Source organism: Mastigoproctus giganteus, chromosome 10, assembly GCF_048544385.1.
Source record: "Mastigoproctus giganteus isolate SK-2022 chromosome 10, ASM4854438v1, whole genome shotgun sequence".
Classification (NCBI taxonomy): domain Eukaryota; kingdom Metazoa; phylum Arthropoda; class Arachnida; order Uropygi; family Thelyphonidae; genus Mastigoproctus; species Mastigoproctus giganteus.
In genome coordinates, this window is record NC_143584.1 from 166,480,985 (window position 1) to 166,502,169 (window position 21,185).

Genomic DNA, 21,185 nt, shown 5'->3' on the forward strand with positions numbered 1-21,185 from the left:
ATTAATTTTCCAGGAACAGAAGTTAAACTAACAGGTCTATAATTATTTGTGTCGCCCTTTGATCCTCCTTTGTGAATTGGGGTCTTTTATGGTATGGTATTCTTAAATTAAATTTAGACTAGAATCATGCTTAAGACTAAAGCAGAGGGAATGCTTTGGCTCAGGAGGGAACTGTTGATTACAGTTTTCTTATGAATCAGAATTTTATAATGTTTTGGTTTGGTTTTGGTTTTGGTTTTATTGGCGCATTAGCTACTAAGGCTATAATGCGCCAATTTTATAATGTGCTTTGCTTGCTGCTTCTATGGAAAGCTACCTTTAGCTGAATACTATACAGCCAAGGGTGGGGGTGCAGATGCCGCTGTGCATATCAGTAAAGAGCATGAGGAAGTTAAGCACAAATTTATGTTCTGATGGGCTTATAAGAGAACTCGAAGAATAGGGGTGATACACTTGAAGGAATAAAAGGGAGGGACCCATCAAGTATTCATCAGTCCAGTTCAATGTTAGAGCCCATGCTTTCAAGCAACGGACAACACAACACCATCCTAAAAGGCAGAGATCCCTGTCCCACAGGAAGCAGCAATTTTTGGCAACTCCATTTTCAGGAAAATGGGAAATATACTGTGTAAAAGGGTTAGGCGGAATCATTCAGAACTTATTCTGATATTACTCCTTTGGAGATATTCACCTTGATCTTGTAGAAATTAGTATCAGTATTAGTAGTGGCAAATGATGCAAGGAAGCACCTTATATAGCATTAGCATTATCCAAAAAAAAAAAAAAAAAAAATTTCTCCCAAGTCACCTGTCCAGCCCATCCAATAGTTTGTCCTTGAATCTATTAAAACTAAATCCAAGGAAGAACTAGACAAACTATATTCCTTCTGATTTTGGAGATATTCACAATGACATGTGGAGTCACTTTAATCAGAAGCCTGCCAGATGGTAAGCTTCAAATAACTGTTGGGATTACCTTTGCTGAGAGGTTTCTACCAAGAGGTTAACCACACTGATGCCTCTACCAGTGGCAAAAATTAAATTCTGGGACTTCACCTGCCAGATTGTCTAATGGTGCCCCATATGATCTTTAACAGCAATACTAAATCGGAGCTATCTCCCCTTCCTGTATTGTTTTCACTTTGAAACTACATCTATTTTTTTTTGTTTCTTTCTGCACAGTGCTCATCATTCTTATGTTTATCTGACTGCAAATTTCTGATTGTCATTTCCCATCACTTCAAACTAAAATGTCACATCTGCATACAGTTCACAAAACATGTTAGTTTCTTTTCAGATTTTCGAATATCAGAAAATGCCGCATATGACTTCTTAAACACTACATCATATTACACATGCACACACAAGCAAACCTTATGGTCAATTTTTCTAACTAAAGGCGAACCCATAGTGTTTTTTGCAAAAAAATATGGAGAAAAAAAAATTATGTTACGATTTTATTCACTGTTATGTCATGTCCCGTTATTCACTTGTAGCTGCTTAATACTTCATCCCTCTAGGAGCATTCTAGCCCAAATTCACTTTCCCATTTTTTACCATTGCAATGTCAACCTAGTATCAGTTTATATGTTAATTAATTAGAATGTAATTAATATAACCTTGCACTCTTCTCATTTTCAGACTGTTCTTCACTTACCTGAATTAGCTGATTTTTAAATAATAAAACGATTCAATTCAATTGGGAGAATTGAAACATAATTCAAACACAACACAGTGAGAATTCCTCTTTAAATTAACATGAACAGATCCATTATCAGAATCTCTGAATTAAAACATATTTTAGAATCGCAAAATAATTTAAAGCACAGCATATTTTAGATACTTTTTTAAAATGACTATCTATTTATATACAGTAATACCCCGACTTACGTGAACTCGGAGTTACGCGGTTCCTGATTTTTTCGTTTGGCAACACTGCCGCCCACTATTTTCAAGGTCGTTTTTCATATGCTATCGATATACGGTGCGACGGCAGAGAGTGAGAGCGAAAGATGAACAAAATTCAACTTTGCTGCCGCATGAGCTGCACATATATACAAGAATTTGCATTCCAACTGTCATATTTATATGTGTGCGTTCGAATTCGTGCTCAACTTTTGTCGGAAATTACATCGCTTTCACGAAGAAAAAAACTTTCCAGGCTTTAAGGTTTCCAAAGACTGATTGACAGTGATGGTTGGCGGGAATGCAGCTGGTGACTGTAAATTAAAACCTCTCTTAATTTATCACTCCGAAAACCCAAAGCGTTTTAAAAAATATATCTAAAATTAGCTTACCAGTGATTTGGAAGTCAAATCATAAAGCTTGGGTGACAGCTTCCGTTTTTGAGGACTGGTTTGGTCACCACTTCATACCCGAAGTCGAACGTTATTGCAAATCTAAACAGATTCCATTTAAAGTGATGCTTCTTATTGACAATGCACCCGGTCACCCTTCTGCCACCCTAATTAATTTCGACCCATGTGTGAAAGTTGTGTTTTTGCCTCCAAACACAACCAGCTTGCTTCAACCGATGGACCAGGGAGTCATCAAAACATTCAATGCCTAATACTCGAGGTGTTCGTTTGCACGTCTGAATGAAGCTATGAGACAAAATAGTGAGATATCTGTTAAAGACTTTTGGAAACAATGTTTTAGATGCCGTAAGAACCATTGAAGAATCTTGGGATGAAATTCACAAAAAAACAATGAGTGGTGTCTGGAAGAAAATTTATCCATTTTTTTTTCAAAAACGAGACGAAAACAACGCTAGAAACTGATCATGTCGCTCATGTGATAGAAGTTGTTAATCTTGCCAAGCAATTAGATTTGGAAGTCAATGGTGATGATGTCAACGAGCTGTTGGATTCCTGTAGTCAGAAGCTGACAATGAATGAGCTCATAGAAATGCGTGAGCAAAACGTCACTGAAGTATCCGACACTTCAGACCCAGTTCCACCAGAAAAGCACATGACAATTGCAAGCTTGACAGAAGGTCTCAGCTCAATTGATAAGGGCTTAAAAATTTTAGAAAACAGACTCCAACGAAGAATGCATTATAGCTACAAAGCAAGGAATAAAAAAATTATTAGCTTGCTACGAAGAAATTCTGCGTGAAAAAAAAAAGGCGCTGTGTCGTCAGACGAATATGTTAGATTTTATGAAGCCATCCACATCGAAATAACTTTTTTACGTAACTCATTTATTTTTTTAATACATATTTTGTATTAATATGTGTAAAGAATTGCAATTTTATTAAATATTTTTATTCTAAACTAGTGTTTTTGTTAGTCCTTGGTCCCAATTAAACAAAATTTATATGTATTTATATGCAAAGTTGTACCCCCGACTTACGCGAATTCGACTTAAGTGATTTTCGTCGGACCCATCTATCGCGTAACTTCGGGGTATTACTGTATATAAATAAATGAATATATATATATGAGAGATTATATACCTGAAGAATTGGCAAGTGAATGTGAGACACAATGTGTGGTAATCGACGCCACTCTCTTATGCAAAAAGAAGTTGCCAATTCTACCAAACGTTCAACCATATTAAGATGAGGTTCATCGGGATGGCAGATTGCTAAGTAACCTCGATACATATTCATCTTCCAAGTCTGTTCCTTAGGACAATTCAGTTCAATCTGAAATTAGTAATCATATATTTTACTCAATATGCATAACTATACATTAAAATATTGCTGAATTACTAGATTATAAAAATATAAAAAATTAAAAGAAAAATCGTGCCATTTATGTTTAAGATATTATTATTCACGATTTTTATCATATTGCTTGTATTTACCTTATTAGATTTAGTGGGACAAGATTTAGTCATCAAATGGCCTCACATTTGGTGAGTATGGGCATGGCACACCCAGGGTCCTGAGCTGGATATCATCATTCTTCTCTTTTTTGGTGATTCCTTTCTACTCTCTCTCAGGGTAACTCGGGAATTTTTTTTTTTTTTGGCTGGTGCATCATAAGCCTCAGGGTTCCTTGCACCATATGGCTAATAATAATAATAAATCAGGAACAGCAAGGCCAAGCATTACTTAGACTTGCCTTTTCTTCCTGTATATTTTCATTCCAATAAACACCCTGTATTCTGTATCTTTGTCTACTATATATACTTGAAATATCATTGAAAATATAAAATAAGTGTGCTGACATTTTAATGACTTGAAAACAAAAAATAACAATATTAAACTGATCTGCAGTATCGCATTCCATATAGTTTCACTGATTCCATTAAATTAACCTTTGATGGCAAGATTAAAAAATTCACAGCCTTGATTAAAAATACTTTTATTCTGTATCTTTGGCTGAGGAAATTTATTGTTCATGTTAAAATAAACTAAATGAATATACAGAAAGAGTCGTAGTTTATTCAGCCTGGAAAGCAAGGTGCTGGGGATTTCAAGAACTGCTGACAGTCATCATGGAACAAGTAAAGACATGGGCTCTGTTCAGGTAACTAAGAGTAAGAAGCGTGCATGTATACTTGCATGTACAACAATGCTAGGAGTATAGTAAATAAATTTGATGAAATCAAAGTTCTGGTCAAGACATCAAAGGCAGATACTGTCGGGATATTACAGATAGAAGGAATGCAGAATCTGAATTCGAGGAGTAGAGCCACACCACGACTTACGTAAGGGTTGAGTTCTGGGCAACTCGATGTAAATCGCAATTTCCCTAAATGCTTATGCAGCAGTTGCAAATTTGATTGAAGCAAAAAAGAAATGTCCGACAAACTTGTAAATAGAATTATTTATTCAATTTGTTTATCTCATGTGCAAGAAAAATTACAAAAGTGTACAAAATTATAAAATTACAAAAAGAGAGAGGATACAGGTATAACGTCAGCAAGTTTTACCTTTAAGCATCATTGCCAGAATTAATCCTCCAGCTGATAAGCATGCCGCAGTGAAAAATGAGGGTTGTAGAGATTTAGAAGCGGTTTTTTCCAACACATCACAAAATTTCTCTGCAGCTGCAGAATTGGCACTGGCAATTTTACCACATACTTTAATGTTTTGGAAACCAGCACGATGCTTGAACCTATTAAACCACCCGTTGTTTGCTACAAACTTGTCTTGGGATTCGTGGTACTTATCTTTTATATCTTCATAAATACTTCTTGCTTTTGCTTGAATGGCCATTGGCCTCAGGGTCGCTTCCTTCTCTGAATCTGATTTTCCATCCATATTATTAATAGCTTTTTCATCTTCGATATAGCACCTGAACGCTGTTTTGTGATCACTGCTGATCTTAAATGCGTTGATCCTTTAACATATTCTTTTATACGTGCACTGTCCCTTAAAATAGTATTCACTGTTGAAGCTGTGAGACCTAATTCCATGCAACAGATGACAAACTTTGTCCTGCTTCGTACTTCTTAATTAATCATCTTCATTTCTAAATCAATTTTGTTTTGTTTCCTAGCACTGCCAGCTCTTGCACTTTCAGTTCGTCTCTTTCCCTACACCATTGTAATAAGTAAATAGGAATGAAGATTTCGGTGAAGAGGGAACTCATTTCATCATAATACCGTAATGTAAAAAACCCACACAGTTCCAGTTATCGGGATTATCGCAAATGCATTAAGATTGAGTTGACTACCCGTTTATAATAGATTGTGCTAACAGAAAAGCCCAATAAACCAGAAAGTGCAAATTGTTTTGTTAGTGACCTCTATAAATGTGTTTTAGAAAAATATCACAAAGGTGTTCAAAATTGATTCTTATAACAGAACATATGAAAACGATGAAAGTGTAGTGCAATTTCGATTATAAAAATGACCTTTCAGAAAGATAAACAGCTTAGTTATATAGTGAAAATTTCAACTTCCAAGGTCTTGGAATGAATGAATTGCCAAAAAAAAAAACAAAAAAAAAAACACAATGTGTTATTGGGTTCACATTACCATATTTTCAAGAAACTTCCATTTATTCCTACGGAATGCAAAATAAGTTTCCACGAATAAGTTTCCAGTTTGCACTGGCCGATAAAAACTTATGTAAAGTCGAATTTCTGTAAGTTGAGTATTACGTAAGCCCGGGAGTGGCTGTACAATGTGTACAGAAAGGACAGACAGGATAGGAAGGGAGGAGCGATTGTGCTGTTAGTTAGAAACACAAAATCTGAGGCAGTGCATCCAGTTGACATTGGTGGACAGTGTATGTGGGTCAGTTTGGTGTGACATAAGCACTGGAAAAGCAAAAACGAGAGTAGAAGTGTGTTTATAATGGGAGATTTTAACTTTCCAGATATTGACTGGAACTTGTGGGCTGGTCACTTGCACACTAGCAAGACCTTTATGAATTTATTGGATTACTGTTTTCAATACCAGCATGTTCGAGAGGCAAACAGAGGGAGTAATAATCTTGATCCGATTATCAGTAGTGACTATTCATGCATTAATAATTAGTGCAGGTAAAAGAACTACTAGGTGGCAGTGATCACAGTGTACTGATGTGAGATTTACTTAAAGATGTAAATACCATCAGGGGTAAAGGGAAGGGTTTTTGCTTTCCAAAAGGAGCTCTGAGATAATTTTTAAATTCAATACAGTAGGACCAACTGATGATAGCAACAGCAAATTCTAAATTGGAAGCATTCAAGGATGTCAGATAAACTAATGAGACTCATGACAGAGAAGAAAAATGCATGGGATGCATATAAATTATCAAGTGACAAAGAAGCCAATGGTAGATATAAGCAAGTCAGTAATCAATTTTCCAGAAGAGGGGTCCCAGTACACAGCCTTGGGGACACATTCTTGAGATGGATCAGGTGATGCTGTGGTTCTTTGTTAGGACCTGTACAAATTTTTGTATATATCTATGTCTGAAGTAGTCACAAACTACTTGGTATAGCTGGGATGAGCAGTTGGCACAGCAGAGATTATCAAAAATGGTCTCCCACCAGAGAGAGTCAAAGGCACCCTCAAAGTCTATAAAAATAGCCAGTTCATATTTAGCTTTAGAGTCTTGGACGTGATTTCTGAGTGTAAGAAGAGCATCCTCACATGACTTGCCCTTGATGAAACCAAACTGCTGCGATGAGAGTAGGTTCTGATTTTGGAAGAGGTCCACAATTCTGACTTCTAACAATCTTTAAAAAAGTTTTCCCCAAGTTGGGAAGAAGGGATAGGGGTTAAAAAGCTTTTGGATCTTATGGTGGTTTGTTTGACTTCTTTATTAGTTTTACAAGGGCTTTTTTCCATAGGCGGCAGAAACTGCCTATGGCACTACACCACAGAGTGAGAGATAGACAAAATTTAATGTTTTGTTGAAAAATAGGAATGCTTGAATAAAGAGTCACTGCCATCAAAGGAATTAATCAAGGGGATGCCAAATACTCAGCTGCACACTGCATAGTATTAGCGTCTACTCTTGTGCAACTGGCTGTACAACACGATTCCCATGAGTAGGATATGCTGGTCCCATGTGAAATACTTTATGCAATAAGGATAGGTGGAATAGAACCATGGTGTGTCTGCTATGAACAAAAGTTGGTAATATTGTATTAATTATCATCTTTTAAGGGCACAAAAGGTGATGTTGTACATGTTGGCACTAAAGATGTTTAGTGTATAGATATTTAGATATTCAGTACACGCAATGTGATGCTCTACTTAATAGTAATGCAGGGATATTGATAAAAAGCTATGAATTAGTGCTATATTTGAAAACATCCAGAATTTTGACAAGGCACAACAGGAGGGAGTTTATGGTGACAGCCTTGTCAATTGGTTAGGCTCTGGAAAGATTGCACAAGCCTCATGGTGTAGAATTTTTCTCAGCATGGCCAATGCTTATTAACAGAAGGGACTGGTTGTATTGAGACAGGATACACTTAATAAAAAAGTGCAAGGGCATTTTCTAATGCTATTAAGGAAGTGTGAGAAAACTGTTAGTTTAGTCGGGAGTGGACCTTCAGGTGACAACAATCCCGGTGTATTGGTATGGGATTTATTCAAAGATATAAACTAATATTTTAATATCAGCCATATGCAGAGTTAGACTTGATTTTTACATTGTTTATATTGTGACATGGTAGTCTGAAAAGCAGGAGTGGGGAAATTATCAGAGCATTTCTTAATTTGCTGGAGTAGGATTATTTCCTACACCAAAATGACAGGGGCAACAAGGAAAAAGCTTCATCTGGTTATCAGCAGATGAAGCTTTTTCCTTGTTTAGTGTATTGATGAGAGGTTTTATTTTTCCAAAGATGATTATAATGGGCTCAGATATTTTTTAAGCCCTTTGCAGTGAGACCACCTAATGTTACCAAAAAAAAAACAAGTGTAAATGACAAATGGAAGTGGTTAGGGAAATAGTCATTCAAGGCCACTAATAATTTTATACTAATTTACATTGTTCAAGGTTTAGACTAAGATGGATGTCACATGAACTTATTGACACAAGAAAAATGCATGAGATGGTTACAAATTATTAGGGGATACAGAGTCTCCAAAGTCGAACCCAATGTCCTCTTCACGAGGAATGGTAACAACTATGAGTAGTCTGAAAGTTGCAAGGGTGTTCTTTGAGTACCTGAAAGCAGTTGGCTAATAGGGCTCTGGTGAAGCCTGTGACAAGCCTAACAAGTCAAAAGTGAATAAATAAGCGCTTTCAAAACCATGGAAACCGGATGGAATTCTATGGTTAATGACAATGGCAAAAGGAAAAAGGACGAGACTTAGAACACTGAATGTTGTAACTTTAAAGGGGAAGGAGGAAGAGTTAGTAGATGTAATGGTGGCAAGAAGACTACATGTGTTGGGATTGAGTGAAGGAAAAGGAAATAAAGCAGGCCCGGCAAGGTGTAGGACCTGGGTCGCCATTTGGCTAGTTGGCAGCAAGGCTGCAATCTAAGTCGTTCACTTTGACTTTCCAGGTGGTGGGCTTAGTCTCGGCAGAGGCCAGGATGCATCACCTGCATGTGACAGGCCAGCTACATCTAGGTCCCAGTGTTTGGTCGTATCCAGTTAGGACTCAGTTGCCTTTCAGTTGCTGTAGGTTGTTCCCGCCACTTGTGTTCAAGTCCTGTAGTCACTCAGCTGGTCATCAATGGCCAATTGTGTTCTTTGTGTCCATCGGTGGTCCAAAGTCTGAAGTTTGTTTCAGGGTGGTGGAAGTGCTCTTCGCCTCGCGAAGAGATTTTGAGCGAAAAGCGTGAAAGCCTTATAGTTTTCTTCTTCCTGCAGCACTATGTCCTGATTTCTAAGGATGGAGCATAGTTTGGTAAACAGCACGCCACGGAGGTCTTCATACATATTACATTCGTAGAGCAGGTGCTCCCACGTTTCTTCTTGTCCGCAACTACAGTGCGCTTTGTCTGAGATTCCAAAATTGTGTAGCTTCTTCCTGAAGGAGCCATGCCCTGTCAGTAGGTAAGTGGTATGAAATCCAAGAGAGTACCAGGTCGGGGAAATAAGGCAAACAAGTCCAATGTCTGGTATGAAGCTTCTAGTTATGTGGCCTTTAGTGGAGTCATTCCACCGATTCTGCCACACTGTTCTCATGTGGTCTGTAAGACGTCTTTTTTCCTGTGGTCTAGTCAGAGTTGGATCCGTAGTGTATCCAAAATGTGTGATTACCCTTCCTTTGGCATGTTGGTGCAGCAGCCCACGGCAGACAATCTCCAAGTCCAGAGGGAGACATCCCGCAAGGACCTGGAGAACGTGGGTGCTCACCGTGCAGTATGCTCTGGTTGTTGTGAGGAGAATTATTCGATGGATGGTTTCCAATTTCCTTCTGTTAACAGCAGTGCTTGCCTTAGCGTACCAAGCTCCCGCTGCCAGTGCCGGGATGAAGAATACCTTGTAGAGGATGGTGAGCTCCCTCTTCTTCAGACCCCAGCCTCTGCGTGTAACTCTAGCGAATAGGGCAGAATATTTCCTGAATTTTACTCTGTGGTAACTAAGATGCGGTGTGAAGTTGAGGCATCTATCGAGGATAACTCCAAGATATTTGACTTCTGTTTGGAGTTTAATGGTTGTTCCATTTATCTCGATCTGGAGAGGCCTCCTGGGATCAAGGGAGCCCTTGAGGAGTACTGAATGTTTTTTTTTGGGTGAGATGTTCAATAGGTTCCCATTTGCCCATCCTTGCAGAACAGAAATGGCATGATTTGCATGGGTCTCCAGCTGTGTCCTGCTATTAGCCTGCAGCATCATTATAAGATCATTGGCATATGCTTGCATTCTTATATTAGGGATTTCCATATTGAGGAACTCATCCAGTTCCTCAATATGGAAATTTTGTCCACAGAAGGGGCCCCAGAACTGATCCCTGGGGGCAGCCTCTGTGGACCTGCCTGGAGAGAGAGTGGCAAAGGGAGTAGTCACTGTAATCCTTCTGTCATCCAAGTATGATCTAAGGCAGCAGAACAGGTTGCCTGGAATTTGGGCGCCGAAGTCTGGCCAGGATTCTGGGCCACCAGAGAGAATCAAAAACCCCAGCAAAGTCTATTGATAGGAGGAGAAAATACTTCATGTCACAGTTTTTTGCTGCCTCAATTATGTTTTCCAAAGCGTCTGCCGCTAAGCATCCTCTTCTGAAGCCTAACTGGTTCGGCGACATCATGTTCACTTCCTAGAAGTGAGTCTCTAATCTATGGTATAGAAGCCACTCAAAAAGTTTGCTCAAGGTAGAAAGCAAAGCTATGGGTCTGTACGATGTTGGCTTATCCTGGGGTTTGGTTGGATTCTTAAGTATGTCTTATTCTTGCTGTTTTCCACTTATTAGGGTAATAGCCTTCTGAAAGACAGCGATTGAAGAGATTTATAATGATGTCTGGTATCTTCTCTACTGCCTTTTTGAGCATCTCTGGTTCAATCATCACCAGGGGCTTTCCCGTTTTTGATGTTTGCTGCTGATATGCTCAGCTCCATGATTGTAAAGTGGGGGGGATGGGGCTTAACTGCCGTGGTACAATAAGAGGAGTTTTCTTCATAGAGTTTTCTCTGTTCTTAAGTCTGGGCCTCAGTTTGAGCTAGGAAGATGTGGTCTAATATGTTGTCAATTGATGATTTCCAGGTTCTGGTATAACTTCCCGGTGTAGTTTCGGTGGCTGTAACCACTTCCCCTCTTGGGAGCTTGTTAGTGACAACTCTATAAACAATTCCCCATGGGTCAGCATTGCCATTTGCACTGACCAGGCTTTCCCATGTTTCTTTTTTGTTCTGCTTAATTTTGGCCATGTAGTTATTTCTTGCCTCGCGATACCTCTGCCTTAGCTCGTCCACCTACGCCTGTGGCCAGGTTCTGCGTGCTCGTTGGAATGCTTTTTTGGGCTCTGTTTGCTCTGTGTCTGAGGTCAGCTAGTTCTGGTGACCACCAGGGAACAACCCTGGGGCCGGGTGTTTCTTTTTTATGGCTATGTCCGCTGCATCCGTGATTAAATTTGTCACCTGCTGCTGGAGGTCATTTAAGTTTTGGCCTTTAATACGGATGTTTTCTGCTCTCATCATCAGTGTCCGTTGGAGGAGATCCCAGTCGGCCTTGGGAATGGCGTACCTTGGCGAGAGAAGTCTAATGATCTGTCTTGAAATTAGGGTTCGATGCAGACGGTTATAACCCTATGATCAGATGTGGTCCAATGGTCCTGTACCTCCCGGGGGGGGGTCCTGCTATTGTGTGGCTTTTAAGGGGTGATGCATTTTCCCAAAGAAAGTGCATCACCCCTTAAAATTGAAATTGTCGTACGAATAGCGTAAATATATGGCAATATTTCTTACAGACTGCATCAGACGCACATGAAATCTAAGGCAGTGCACATCCATTTGATATGGGTTACCAATGCAACATTAAGTCAATTTGGTGTAACATCATCATCATCATCAGCAATTTTCAGTCCACTGATGAAGGCCTCTACAGCAACTTTCTAGTTCCTTTCATTTTGTGCAATGGCCATCAATTTACTACCCATGAATTTGTGAATTTCATCTGTCCATCTCTGTTGTTGTCTTCAAGGTTTTCTTTTAGTTCCTCTTGGGTACCATTCTGTTATTTGCTTAGTCCATCTTCCATCATGTCTTCGAGCTATGTGTCCTGCCCAAGTCCATTTCAGTTCTTTACTTTTGAACTTTATTTGTGTTTGCTGCCAAATCCATGTGTTTCTTTTCTTATCTAGCAGTCTGATTCCTAATATTATTTCTTCTATTCTTCGCTGTGTCATTTTCAGCTTCTCTTCCATTCTTTTGGCGAGTGCCCAAGTTTCACTTCCATAAGTCAAGGTGGGGAGTACATTGGTTCATTATTTTAAGGTTCAGACAAATTGGGATATTGCTCCTCAGTATGTGACTACATTTCCATCCCAAATTTATTCTTCTCTCGAAGGAGTCAATGTAAATATTTTAGGTAGTCTCCATTCACACTGACTCCTTTCTGCGACCAGTCCAATCTTCTCAAAACTTCTTCAAGGGCAGCAGTAAACAACTTCGGAGGTATTGCGTCTCATTGTCGAACTCCTTTCTCAATTTTAAATTTGCTACTGTCTTTGTCTAGTCTAATAAAGGAGGTAGCATTCTCATATTTTTAGTTCAAAATCATAACGTATGGGGTGTCTATGCCTTGTCTTTCTAGTGCCCGAAACGTTGCCTTATACTGTATAGAGTCAAATGCCTTTCCATAAACCACAAATGGCAGGCATAATGGTGTTTTATACTCGTTTGCTTTCTCCATTAGCTGTGATATTACACGAAGGTGATCCACAGTTGAGAATCCTGTCCTAAATTCAGCTTGCTCTTTTGGTTGATTTTCATCAAGTATTCTTTCTAATCTGTTAGTAATGACCCTTGTGAACAACTTGTAGATGTGGGACAAGAAGCTAATTGGTCTATAATTTCCAATTTCTCATTTATCTCCTTCCTTATGCAGCAAAATTATGATTGCAGTATTCCACTCCTTAGGCATCACACCTTTTCTAATGTATTTTGTGAATAGTCTTGCCAGTTTCTGTGTCATGTCACTTCCTCCGAATTTTAACAACTCTACAGTAACATCATCTTCACCCGGGACTTTCTGATTCTTCATTTTCTTCAATGCATGTTTTACCTCATTAGGAAAGATATCGGGTATGTTGTATGAGTTGCTAATTTGCGATCCATCTTCCCCACTGCTGGCACCATTTCCTCACTCCTTACATAATTCTTTTTAGTAATCTTCTGCTATTTGAATTATGCCTTCTCTGCTATTTATAAGAACACCATCACTATTCTTCAGTTTTAGTATCACTTGTCGTTCTATATTACTGCTCATGACTGCTGATTTAAGTCCTTTGTTTTCCCTTAATGCTTGTTCTACTTTTCTGGTGTTAAATCTGCTTATGTCCTCTCTGAGTCTCTTTCTAATGGCTTTGCATAACTCAGTATACTCAATTTCTTCCTTGTCAGTGTTTATCTTGCTCTTAATTTGTCGTCTTTGGTTCATCATGACAAGCATTTCTTGACTAATTTTTTCTCCTTTGGAATTCTTTTTACCTATTGGTTTTTTTGGGCTTTATCACTTCCAAAAAGTTGTTGTATTCTTTGTAAATATCTTGGTCCTGAAAGGTCTGCAGAAGCTCAAACTTGTTCTTAAGTTCCAGTACATACTGCATTTTCTCCTATTCTGTTATCTCAAAGACCGTATTATTCACTCAAGTCAGTTTTTCCCCTTCTTTTCTTACATCTATATCAAGTGTGCATCTTACCATACTGTGATCGCTTCCAACATTTACCTTGTTCAGGATGGTAACACCATTCACGATATATCTTCTGTTAGCAAGGATGAAGTCGATTTCGTTAGTTGTTAATCCATTTGGGCTCTTCGAAGTCCACTTCCAGTTTATCCTTTTCTTGAAAAAAGTGTTCACTGCTGACATTCTCTGAGATTCTGCAAATTCCACAAGTCTTTCACCTCTTTCGAGAATTCCAAACTTTACTATAGTTTCACTTTCTGCACTGTCTCGTCTCTTTCCAACCTTAGCATTGAAGTCCCCCATAAATATTGGTGTAGTGAGTTTTCTGTTCATCTAGAAGTCTCTCAATTTCGGTGTAGACTTCTTCAATCTCTTCATCATCGTGGCTCAATGTCGGTGCAAATGTCATTATAACCTTTAGTTTGTACCTCTTAGAAATCCTGAGTAGTAGTCTTGACACCTTTGGTAATGTACTTTTGAATTCCAATATATTGTTTTTCATATCTTTATGGACCAGAAAGCCAACTCCACCTTTGCTCTTTTTCCTGTGAGTTATTCCAGATTGAAAATTCTGGAATAACTCACAGGTATAACCCCTGCTCCCCCTCTGTCTAATTATAGCCTGAATTTATGAATTATACCAGTCGTGAAACCCAAACCTATCAAAATGAGTAAGAAGTGGCAAACATAGGAAAGTTCCACTCTTCAAATGAGTGGCAGGTAACAAACCTGCTATACTGTCAGAGATGGCAGCAGCACCGAAATAAAACTGGCTTAAATAAATCAATATGGATATCTTTAATTCATATATTTTTTAATAATGCCCAGTTATCCTACTGATAACTGGGCATTATTAAAATTTTCTATAAAACAACTGATATTATTTTTATAAAATTTCCATTAACCAGAAATTCATAAAAAAAAAAAAAATAAATAAAAATACCTGTGTAAGAGATTCTCTTGTTAGAGTCCAATTCGGCACACGCCAAGCACTTTCTAGAACCAGGAAAGGATTGCTGCAACCTTTAGAACTACCATATTCTAAAAGTAGATCCCACTGATTTAATTCTTTGGAGCATCTGAAACCAAATAAATAACAAAGTAACTGTGAATAAATAAATATTTTAATGTTATGTTATTCTCTCCTCCTTTTTTATGTTTATACTCTAATTTTAAATATTTCCAGCACACAATATGCCTGGTATTAACTGATGTACTTTATATTTTATTTTTTTAGCACTTTTATAACTTTTTGTAATTTTAAATTCACTTTTATTATTTTATTTATAAAGCCATAGACTTTATTTCACTCTACTTAATTTGATCTCTTTTTCATTATTCTCACACACACACACACACACACACACACACACACACACACACACACACACACACACACACACACACACACACACAATAATTTTTATGCATATTAATTTTATATTTAATGCATAGGATTATCCACACACACACACACTATAATTTTTGTTTCTATGGATGCTTCTAAAGACAAATGCATAAGATTATCCATAATATCAGTTTTAAATATTTTATGCTTATCTTTATAATTTAAAAAATTTTTTTTAGGTATTTGAATTATTTTTGCAATTTATACATAACTTTTTTTTGTAAAATTCTATAGATATTTTATCATGAAATTTGGATCTTTTTAAGAATTTCATTAATTTAAAAATTTTAAGAATGTCGTGTTCTTAAATGATTATCTAAAGTATATTTTATGTTTATCTGAGTTAAGCAATGTTTAGAGAATTTAATAGCACTGGATTTAAGTATTAATAACGTTTACTTATCAAATGGTAAAATGGAGAATGCACAATTAAAAATTTCTGATTTTAAGTACAATAGAGTCCCGATTAACCAAGGCTCATTTTTAACTGAGGTTCCGCATTATCTGAGGTGAATCGTCAAAAATTTGTATATACTTTGTCATCAAAGACAAGAGTCCGTAGTTCAGTACAGAATGGGAACACACACACACTAGTTGACTGTTGAAGCCATGCTGATCTTTTACGTTTGTCGATTTCATGACTTTTTACTCTCTAATTTTAAAGATTTAATAAAAAAAGAAATAAAAAGATTTAAAAATTTCTCTCTAATTTTCTAATTTGTCATGTTTCATTTATGTTATTAAGGTTACTGTAAGCACTATAAATGGAAAAACGAAAGACGTGTCTTTGGATATGAAGTTGAATGAATCAAACACTTGGATCAAGGAGAAACAATAAAAAAAAAAAAAAGTAGCCAGTTACTTAGGTGTTAGTGAAGTGGCTGTACGGGACACTGGAGGAGAAAGAGTGGAAATTGAAATAGTGTTCACAAAGGACATCTGTATGTGATAGTGAAAATTTGAATAGAAAAACAATGAAGAAAGGAGAATTTGAAGCTCTTTTTTTTTTTGTGGTTTACACAGATGAGACGCAAAGGCAGCCCGATTTCTGGACTGATTTTACAGGCTAAGAATTTCTTAAGCATTTTAATTAAGGGGAAGAACAATTTATTGTAAGTATTGGTTGATTGAAAAAACGTTCTGGAGTTAGTAATCTGAACATCAGCTGGTACAGAAGAAATAGCAACATATACTGCTAAATTAGCAAAAATTATTCAAGAAGAAAATTTGAATTTGGATCAAATTTACAATTGTGATGAAACGGATGATCTAAATTATAAAAAGACCCCATCCAAAACACTTGCAGCTAGAAAAGAAAAATCAGCTCTGGGTATAAACGAAGCTAGGAGAGAATGACAACAGCAGAGGCACTCCTCGGCTTAAGTAATACTTGACTTACAGAAATTCAACTTTACGTAAGTTTTTGTGGGCTGATGCAAACTTAAAAAAATCGTGGAAATGTATTTTGCATCCCGTAGGAATAAATGGAGGTATTGTGAAAATATCATAATGTGAACCCAATAACTTTTTTTTTTTTTTTTTTGGTAAGTCATTCCCAGACCTCGGAAGTTGAAATTTTCGCTCTATATATATATAAGCTATTTATCTCTCTAAAAATTCATCTTTATAATGAAAAGTCCACTACACTTTCATTGTTATTGTATGTTCTGTTATAAGAATCAATTTTCAACGCCTCTGTGATATTTTTCTAACACATGTTTCTGGAGGTCACTACCATAAATCAATAAAAACAATTTGCCCTTTCTGCTTTATTGGACTTTTCTGTTCGCACAATCTATTATAAACGGGTAATAAACTCGATACCAATATCTGGAGTTCTGTGGGTTTTTACATTATGGTATTATGATGAAATGAGTTCCCATTAACTGAAATCTTCAATTATATAAAAAACATAAATTTTCAGAACTTTTTCTTCCTTCCTATTTCTTTATTACAATTTTGAAGGGAAAGGAATCAACGGAAAGTGTAAGTGCTGGCAGTGCTAGGAAACAAAACAAAATTGATTTAGAAATGAAGACAATTAATTAAGTGGTACGAAGCAGGACAAAGTTTGTCATCTATTGTACGGAATTAGGTCTCGCTGCTTCAACAATGAATACTATTTTCAGGGACAGTGTGCGTATAAATTAAAGGATGAAAATGATGATTAAAGTATAAATTAAACAGTGATCACAAAACAGCATTCAGGTGCTATATTGAAGATGGAAAAGCTATTAATAATATGGAATGAAAATCATATTCAGAAGCAAGTGCCCCTGAGTCCAATGGGCATTCAAGCAAAAGGAAGAAGTATTTATGAAGATATTAAGGATAAGTACCGCGAACCCCAAGCCAAGTTTATGGCAAACAATGGGTGGTTTAGTAGGTTCAAGCATCGTGCTGGTTTCCAAAATATTAAAGTATGTGGTGAAGTCCCCAGTGCCGATTCTGCAGCTGCAGAGAAATTTTGTGATGTGTTGGAAAAAATCCCTTCTAAATCTCCAACAGCCCTCAACTTCTGCAGCGGCGTGCTTATCAGCTGGAGAGTTAATTCTGGCAATGATGCTCAAAAGGTAAAACTTACTGATGTTATGCCTGTCTCCTCTCTCTTTTTGTAATTTTATAATTTTGAAATTTTTGTAATTTTCCCTGCACGAGATAAAAAAATTGAATAAATAATTCAATTTACATGTTCGTCGAACATTTCTTTTTTGCTTCAATCAAATTTGTGAGTGCTGCATAAGATTTTGGGAAATTCCGACTTACGAAAACTTGGCTTATGCATAGTTCAGCGGAACGCAACCCTTACATAAGTCAGGGAGTGGCTGTACTGGCATGTTCAAATTCATCAGGAGGGCATAAGCTTAAACTAACTCTTATTGAAAAGTCAAAGAATCTCCGAGCTTTAAAAAATGTAAAATGTTTGCCTGTTAACTATGCAAATCAAAAAACATGCATGGATGGATGGATTCAAAGTTTGTTTAAAACGTGGTTTCGTGAAGAATTTGTCTCTAGCACAATAAAATATTTGAACAAAACAGAAACTTCCCCATAAAGAACTTTTAATTTTAGACAATGCTCCATCCCATCCAGACAAAAGTGAAGTAGTTTTTGGTAACATCACAGCTCTGTTTTTGCCACCTAATGTGACATCCCTTCTTCAACATCTAGATCAGTGTTTTGGAGACTTTTAAATGCAACTATAGGCAATGTCTCTTAAAGCTGCTTCAAAATCTTGAAATTGGGACCAGTGTTTTGTTGAGAATCTTAAAAAAAAAAAAAAAAAAAAAACCATCAAGGACGTAAAGCATTGAGCGATGTTAAAACACCTACTCTTATTAAATTCTGGAAAAATATTTTATGCTCCCAAAATTAAGCCAACGAGAACAAGAGGGCAAACAAGGATGAAAGAGGAAAGCCAATAACCTTCCTGTTTCAGACACCTCTTACTACAGAGGATATTAAAGAGTCAACGAATTCTAATGAACAGCTGGAAATGACTGATGACATGATTATAAAGCTAGTTCACGAACAAAAAGATGAAAGTGAAGTGACAATGAAGAGTGCACAGACACAACAAAAAAAAAAAAAAAAAAAACACACACACATGGAAGGTCTAAATGATATTGAGTCAGCTTTATGTTATATTGTACAGCAGGAGGATACCACTCTCAGCTATGTTTTGTTACTTAGGAACCTACAAAATATAGCAGCTAAAAAATGAGGAGCTTCTATGAAACAGAACTCCATTATGGAATTTTTTTTATATAATATTAAGGTGTAGTATTAGCAACTAAGTGTACATTTTTCTTGTCTATGATTGCAATTTTTATACACACTATTTTTTTTTAAATTTTTGTAATAAAATTAAGTGTTTTATTGTATAAATTAAGTCATTACAGTCAATATGTCTAACCTAGAAATAGTGTACATCATCATGTTAATGTATTTAAATCCAGTTTATTTAATAATAATTTACAAACTTCCCATGTTACCTGAGTTTTTGATTGTACGAGGTTCGCTTGGTCCACATTACATAAGATAATCGAGACTCTATTGTATGTAGAACGTTCACAGAAATAACTAACGTCCACAGAAATAATAACAAAAAAACATGCACATTGTCTTGAAAACTTTATCCATAAGGTTATTCATAACCTTATGGAAAATGTGGTTATTTGGTATCGCTGATTTAGCAGAACTTGATCTCTAAGCTTTTCCAAAGTACAGTCGGTCCTTGTATAACACGTGTTTGCATTACACGAATTCGATCATACACGATTTATAAATAGGGGAACGTTATCTTATATAACACGAACCGAATTCGCTTATACACGATTCGCCTTTGTGTTTACAAGAAATGGCAGTCGAATGCGGAATCACCCCAACTGAACGCAACACGATAGGAACGAAGAAGATTCTGAAAATGTATTTATGTGTTTTATATCAGTGAAGGGGAAACACATTTCACATTAATAACGTAAAAACCAACACAATTCCAGCTATCGATATAATCGCAAATGCAATTAGATGGAGTTTACTACCAATTTATAACAGATTCCACTAGCAGAAACGCAACTGGAAATTGTTTTTATTGTTTTATGGTAGTAACCCCCAGAAATGTGCTTTAGTAAAATGTGAGGTGTTAATAGTGTATCTCGGCCTTTATGGTGTTGTTTATTCAGTTGCTACACGCGCGCAGCTTTGTTTCTGTGTATCAAGCGTGCCACCTCGTTTGTAATTGTGCTTTATTCCCTAAAAATTAGTAAAATACTTAAAAGGTGTGAAAAGGAAGCGTCCTGGCTAAGACACTGCAGATTCAGAGAGAAAAAAAAAAGAAGCAATATCGATAAACAGAGGCGGACTGGGTCAAAAATTCTTACCCGAGAAAATTTGTAGTGGCCTCATACTACGGTTTATGGCCAAAATCACACCGGCCTCCGGCCCACCAGGATTTCCCGGGTAAGGCTTATGGCCAGTTCGCTTCTGTCGATAGAGAAAAAAATATGAAATTGTGAAACGCTTTGAGCGAAATGAAAGACCATGTGATATTGCACGTGCTACAGACCTAAATGAGGCAACGCGGAGAATTACAAAGAATGCAGAGAAAATAAAAACAACTTTCATAGCGGGAACAACTCAAAGTGTAATTAAAATCCATTAGATTAAGACACAAAGAATTGGAAGAGATGGAACGGCTGTCATCTCTTTGGATAGAAAATCAAACAAAAAACAAGTTTGCTTACGATAGAAGCAAAAGCATTAGCAATATTTTATTACGACTTACGTATTATAATTTATACTTACGTATTATAAAATACGTAAGTATTTTATTAGGACTATTTTATTTAATATAATAAATTTTTTACGAATAAAATACGTATTTTATCCGTAAAAAATACTTTTTTAGTATTAAAAAATACTTTATTATAATATAATATTATTTTTATAATGATTAAAATTACCCGATTATTTATTGTGTTTGGTAATGTTTTGGTTCCAAATGTGTGTTCAATCTTGGGTGGTCGGCACCTAACCCTACTTTTCCCATAGGGGCTGTTGTTTATATTGCACGATTTTGCATTGCACGAGGGTTTCTAGGAATGCAACTATCGTGCTATACGAGGACAGACTGTATATTTGATTGGATCAAGTTTGAGACAACAGCAACAATGATAAAAAAAACATTTGTTAATTTTTTAATTGTTGTATTTTGCAAAATTCAGTTTTCTTGGTGTGATTTGCTTGTTAATATAGCACTGTCTCTAATGTAATTACAGTACAAATGTTTTCATGTATTTGTGACTTAATTTACGTAATGCTTGTTTCATTATTTGTTTCTATTTTAAAAAAGTTATGGTTTCCTTTTTTTTAAGTTAAAGTCAATGGTTTTGTTGTTTTATTTGATATGCAATTTTAGTTAATTTAATTTAAGATATAACTTAAAACGATGCCGTTTTATTAATAATCTGATTTATTCAGATACAGCTATGTATTCCTGATGCATTTGCACTATATTTATACATAGTCTAGACTCCTTCATAGCTTGAGGCTTATGCCCTAAACGCTTGAGTCTAA

The 21,185-nt window shown here is 36.5% G+C and overlaps 1 protein-coding gene across 6 annotated transcripts in view; it reads right to left on the reverse strand.

The window, feature by feature from the left end:
• Nipped-A (Transcription-associated protein Nipped-A) overlaps positions 1-21,185 on the reverse strand; it is a 1,216,281-nt gene that overhangs the window by 307,946 nt on the left and 887,150 nt on the right. For all 6 annotated transcript variants that reach the window (XM_090382460.1, XM_090382459.1, XM_090382462.1 and 3 more), the window contains 2 exons: positions 14,643-14,778; positions 3,457-3,648 (listed from right to left, as the gene is read on the reverse strand). In XM_090382460.1, the coding sequence (XP_090238586.1) occupies positions 3,457-3,648; positions 14,643-14,778 (328 nt within the window). The remainder of the gene's footprint in view (positions 1-3,456; positions 3,649-14,642; positions 14,779-21,185) is intronic.